Raw genomic sequence first — 6474 nt, 5'->3', positions numbered from 1 at the left:
GACATTCACCCTATCATAATCTATATCATTATTCGGTCCTTGTTCTCGCTGAGATCCAATTGGAATTTCTGTCCTTTGATGTTCTTCCATTCTTTCCTCTTGTTGCTCAAGATTTGTAATTCGTCTTCGTTCAGCAATTCTGTTACTTCTTCTAGTTGTCATCCCTTGTTCAACAACATACTCAATCCTTATCATTTCTAAATTTTTAGATCTCACTTTTTTTCTTAAAATCTATGATATGCTATCAGGAATTATCATCCAGAACTGTTTCTGGCGCCAAAAATGTAGTTGTAAGTTTTCTTACAACTACACTCCACTCAAACTAATCCAATTACTAAGTGATCATTATAAATTCTTATTTGATTAATTGAGTCTTGAGAATGTTTATAAGATAGATTCAAGTATTACAACAATCTTACTTGAAACCTAGATTCACTTTCTCTCTCTATTTCTTGACCAAGACTCACCCTAGAACCTCCTTACAAGTAATGATCTCTCTCCTTTATATAGGATTTTACATAGTGGATGACATCTAAGAAACCCATTATTTTCGGAATCATTATGCGACACATTCACTCATATACAATCGCTCATCTTCGCATAGCGTACCTCTTCGCACAGTTCTTCACACTTTACTCGTGACTTGGCTGACATCATCTGGTGCGTCATCTCAACTTTGTTGTGTGCGATGCTCTTCGCTTAGATTGTATTCTTTACTTCGCTTGATTATTTACGTGTGCGATATTTTACTCCTACACCTTTTGCTTGGGTTCAAGTGGTGTGTTCTACAAAGGTTTTTAAGTTACAGTTGGCAAGCATTTGGCTCTCTGACAATTCCTCATAATATTTGCAAATCTTGCTAAGGATTATCTTTTCATACGTGCAATTTCTTGTTACTGCACCGAATTCAATCCCAGTCTGATCTTCTAGTGTAGCCTCTTGGTTTGTTCAATTGTAACTGCATCCTCATTGGGTTTTCTTTTTTCATTTGTCTTGACTACAAGATGCAGTGCAGCGGCAAACAAATGCACTTAATGAATACAATCAGAGCAGCGGAGGTGTTAGAGCTGAGACCATGGTTTGGCTAGTTTAAAGCACTCTGTTGTTTCTTCTGCACCTGGGTGTGATGGTTTCGTGGGATGCAACTTGAATCAAACTCTATTAGTTGATATCCATTTTAATAATTTCCATTGAATGTGTTTTATTTTATCTAAACTGGTGCAAGCTTTAGAGTCCCAAAATGGCATTAAATAAGAGATGCTTGATTTCCTTGTTTCGGCTCCGAATATTCCTCCGTTTCCTTGCAGGTCACAATTCTGATGAATTATGGACTTTTAGAAGAGTTCCCCTATGTGAATGCCTGTTAGGTGATCGTCAAAAATGTCATAATAGATAATTGCTAAGGTTGTTACAGGCATCCTCATTCAGGCAAATCAGCCAAGGCACAGCATCCTCCAACAATTGCTCTACACAAAAAGCAATTTAGTTGGACTGTCTTAGTCCTAGATGCAGTGTTTACCATTAGAGAGAGTTTAGAGTCTCATTTACTACATCAATCTCAAAAGGACCGAAAGCTCCACTGGTAGGTAAGCAAATGAAACTAAAAGGAATCTGGAGAGAAGCAGGTTATGCAACAAAAGTAGAATATAGATGTGTCCAGAGTAACTGCCATCAACCAAGAATACAACTTATTCCCAATGCTTTGGGAAACAAAATGATACAGTAGTAACTAAACTAGACATAAGTTCAGAAGAAACCAACCAAAGTCAACAAAAGAATTCATGGCACCACTAAGCTAGAGTTGTTCTCAGTGCAAATATATTCTTCTAGTTCACTTCTTTTTCTTTGATTTGGTTAATCTTTGGATCCCTTCCTTCAGTGTGGCCCTTCTTCCGTCTTTGAAGTTCCACAATTCTGGGACTATGTACCTCCCACTCCCATTGTATTCGTTCAGCTCGAACAACGCTTTTTCCACAGCTTTGAATACCTCGTTACCCATGTCATTCCTTAGACGACTCAGCTTCTCATCCTTCTCATTTATTTCCGTCTACAATATTTCAGTTCAGATCATCTTACTGATTAAGGGATGCCATTTAAGAAACAAGCAATATATGAATATCTTCTCGTATATATGCATTAAATATGAATTTACACGCAGCTATGAGAATATTAAGGCTGCTCAAAAGTTCGATAAGCAACATGTTGTAGAAAGAGTTTCAGTGAGAGACTGTACCTTGTATTCATTTTCCCCGACCTGGACATTTACAAAAGGAAACCAATTTGAATCTTTAATCTCATCTTGCCAATAAGTGCAAAGTAATGAAGCCTTGACTTCTGCTTCGTCTCTAGGATACTTCCTCTTGCACGCGTCATGGAAAGGTTTAGGATCAAGTTCCCCCATTCTCTTAACTCGGATGATAGCACGATCACTTGTTTCTTTTAGTACCTAGAATAAAGTAATAGTTGTCCTGTGAGGAAACAGTATGTAGATTGCCATTCCAATCTAAAAAATATAATTGACTCAGCAGCGAGGAAATGTGGTTGCAAATTTATCTTGCTGTTTTACACTGATCCAACATTCATACATGGTAAAAGATTTGCTTGTCGGCAAAAGTAGAACGGTGAAAAATGTGCTATGTGACTACAGATTTTAAGGAAAAGAGAACAGAAGAGAGACGGCTCACATTGATTAGTTCTTTTCGAGCTTCCTGCAGCTCATCGTTGCTTTGCCGTTCCTTGACTATCAGAGTCTGGTTCATGGCTTCAAGGTCTTCTAGTTCTTCTTTCTTGTCTTTCAAATCTATGGTCAAATCCTCAACCTTCTTCGCGAACTCTAAATCTGCGTCATCACCTGCCATGTGCGTCAAAGTTTTCAATCTCCCTGTCAACAGTTCAACCTCTAATTCCAGTTTATCTTTGGCATCCAATTTCTTCTCTTCTTCAATTCTTTCTCTAAGGCGAGCTTGCTTCACTCTCTGAGACCACAATCCAGACAGAGATGATTAATAACATGATTATCTACCCTGAAATTAAAGATTACGACAGCATATACCTTTTGTTCTTCTGCAATCCTCAATATATTATTGTCTGATTTACTTTGCTCCAGTTCTGCCATTTCGAGTTTACTGTTTTTCATCGCATTCTGAAGACATAAGCAAGAACATTGTCAAACAACTTCATCAATGTATTATGCAGAGATGCTATCTCTATATTCATTACAAGTACAGTCCTTGCACAGTATAATGTAGGTATACCAGTTCCTCGGCATATAGAATATAAATAAGTGACAGAGGATGTAACCAATTGAGGTTTCTGTATCCCCGCAAAAATGAAAATATGTAACTTCGATAACTAATTGTAACAACTAGTTTTCACGCCCACCGGAGATTTCATTTAGGTACATGTTTTTTGCTTCTAGCTTAGTTATGCTAGTAGACGCCATTACACTAATAAGCATATGTTACCTTTCGTTTCTCTTCAATAAGTTTCTCTCTATCACTTTCACTTTGTGCCTTGAATTTCTCCAGCTCTTCTCTCTGCAACTTGAGCTCTTCCTTTTGAGATTCCATTCTCGATTTGAGTTCCTCACGCTCATTAGACATCTTCTCCAAACGATCCTTCTGATCTTGTTGCATCTTTAATGTCTCTGAATAAATACAAAAGAGTATTGAATCAGTAACCACGACAACCAACATTATCTCTGTAATTCATACAATACTTAGTTATCACTTAAAATTGATGAGTTTGCACTTCAATTTCTTAAAAATCAGATTAACATCTTATCAGAACAAGCTCGAACGAACACAGGAGTACAATCAAAAAGCTATATTATGTGCATGTTTTATGTAGCTCATCATGGTTTGTTTATACAAAGGGTTCATATAATTGAAACTAGCATCTATTGGAAAACATTAAAAGGATAACGAATTGCATACCTTCATTGTATTTTTTATTCAGCTCATCATGTTGAGATGCCAAGTTTATGTACACAGGAGTACAATCAAAAAGCTATATTATGTGCATGTTTTATGTAGCTCATCATGGTTTGTCTATGCAAAGGGTTCATATAATTGAAACTAGCATCTATTGGAGAACATTAAAAGGATAACGAATTGCATACCTTCATTGTATTTTTTATTCAGCTTATCATGTTGAGATGCCAAGTTCTTTAAAGAGTAGCTGGTCTCATTGTATTGAAGCTGAACTTGTTCCAAGTTCTTATTCTTCTCATCCACCAAATTCACTAAACTTGTCACAAGCTGTTTGTTCTTCCTCAAATCTTCATCTTCAATGTCCTTAATTGTCTTCAAATCTCCATTCCTAGACAAGAAATTCCCAACAACACCATCCGATTTATAATCATCTTCTCTCGCAACCCATCCATACATACCTCCAACCCCACATCTGTCCAAACCAAAATGTCCTTTCCCATGTCCAGTGCTATTGAATTCATTCTCAAAAGACATTGCACTGCGAAAACCTGACCAATCATTCGTAAATTCCACAATCGCCTTACCAGTACTCCCCTGAGCACCCCACAAACTATGAACTCTGACAGGATTAAACTTAACCAATTGCTCTTTAATCCGGTTTCCACTCGGCGCGATATATCTCCCACCTTTAAACTCTCTCTCAGTATTCACAACAACTCCTTTCCATGGATACACAAATTTCTCCTCCTCCACCACCACAGTAGATGAACCAACAACATCCACAATTTTCCCCTCCTCTACCTCCTCCTCCATAGGCTCCTCCTTAACTGGTGCACAATCCTTCTCCAAATACCTGGCTAGAGCTAAATGTTTTGCTTTTTCTCTAAATTTCTTAAGTGAAGATCCTTTTTTACCAGCACCCTTAGCATGTGGAACTAGATGTTTATACTCATAATCCTGCTTCCTTTTACCTAAGCAGAATGGACATCTAAACCTAAGATCAGATAATTTAACAGTAAACTTACCATTTTTAAGCTTTTGGTGGACTTTTTCTTCATAATCCTCCATCTCAGTTTCACTTATGTCCGAATCTTCTTCTGCAGATGAGTAAATCTCATCTAATTTCCTCTTTTGAGAAGAACCCATTTCTTCAGACATCGATTTCTGATCTCTGATTGTTTATGAACTCTCAATTTCTCTAATTGGTTCCAAAGATTGAAATTCTATTTTGCGCCTCCAATTTGTTCCAAGATTGGACCTTTAAAAAACTCTCTCAGTGTGTTCATCTAATTGTTCCAAAGATTGGAACTTTATAGGTGAAATGTGAAACCCTAACCCTAGTTTTCTCCTTGGAACCCAAATCCCATTAATGGAGAAATATCTCCTCTACTCCTCACTTGTAAGTTTCTGTTTTGGGAATGTGAAAAAGTGATGAATTCGTTGAGCAAAGAAAATTCATTGAAACCTCTCCCGCCAGAATACCCATTTTAACCCTTGCCCTCTTTTGACCCCCCACGGTAGATATATACACTACATTTCACCGTTGGTCAATTTTGGGTCACTGAGTAAATTTTAGGTTTGTTTGATCAAACAACTTCATTTAAGATTTTGACAAAACATAATTCACAGAAGCCTAACACATTGATTTCTCCCGTACATAATATTTTGACAATAAGTATGGTGATCCCGATCCCAGTGGAGTCAGGATTTGAGATAAGAAGGGGCAATAAAAATAAAAATGCGACAATAAACGATCAGATAATGAAATAGCGTTAAACATCAAAATTTAAAACATTTGAGGTTAAAATAGGTTCAAATCATGCTTAAGTTGTGTGAGGGAGTTTGTCACATAAATTGCCTAGGCATGAAATAAGTAGGTAGAAATCATGCTAATTATCTGGCAATGAACAAAAATAGACATGAGAGTTTCTCACACAAGTTGTGTGACCACTAAGAAAATAAAAATGCACATATACATGGTTGTTTACTTATTATCGAACCCGAATCAAATAAGAAAAACCTCGTTGTGCTCTTAGAAAACTGTCTCATGTATTTATCCAAATTAAACAAAGAGTAATTAAAAATATCCGATGGTGATTAAAACAAGTTCACTGTAATTTTCAATTTTAAGATACCACTAATAAAAGACATGTAAAGGGTATAAATGTAATTTAATGAAGGTATTGGTAGTCATTGTCAACTTTATGAAGGAAAAATCACTTTAACAAGTTTTATCATGTGCTAGTAGGACTTACCTCACATGTGCCAAGAAATAAACAACCTTTAATGCAAAGCCAACCACTACGGAATACATGTAGAGATGGAAATTATGAAAGTTTCTCTAAATAGTTAAGATAACACTCTCAAAGGACATGTAAGGGGTACAAATATAATTTAACTAAGGTACTGGTAGTCATTGTCAACTTTACTAAGGAAAAATCACTTCAACAAGTTTTGTCATGTGCTAGTAGGACATATCTTCCTTATATGGATACAGAGTCACATGTGCCAAAACATAAACAACCTTTAATGCAAAGTCAAC

The 6474-nt window shown here is 36.5% G+C and overlaps 1 protein-coding gene across 1 annotated transcript; it reads right to left on the bottom strand.

Moving 5' to 3' along the window:
* Positions 1-1618: 1618 nt before the first annotated feature.
* On the bottom strand, positions 1619-5357 carry LOC113335968 (factor of DNA methylation 5-like). The gene is made up of 6 exons (XM_026581969.1): positions 4121-5357; positions 3465-3646; positions 3053-3142; positions 2685-2975; positions 2234-2446; positions 1619-2047 (listed from the first exon to the last, which is right to left on the bottom strand). Exons 1-6 carry the CDS (start codon positions 5088-5090, stop codon positions 1832-1834), a joined length of 1962 nt encoding a protein of 653 aa, XP_026437754.1. The 5' UTR covers positions 5091-5357; the 3' UTR covers positions 1619-1831.
* Between the last annotated feature and the right edge of the window lie 1117 nt (positions 5358-6474).

The sequence above is a fragment of the Papaver somniferum genome, unplaced genomic scaffold, assembly GCF_003573695.1.
Source record: "Papaver somniferum cultivar HN1 unplaced genomic scaffold, ASM357369v1 unplaced-scaffold_150, whole genome shotgun sequence".
Classification (NCBI taxonomy): Eukaryota; Viridiplantae; Streptophyta; class Magnoliopsida; order Ranunculales; family Papaveraceae; genus Papaver; species Papaver somniferum.
Note: the sequence above shows the minus strand (reverse complement) of the source record. Positions and strands in the feature narration are given on the sequence as shown.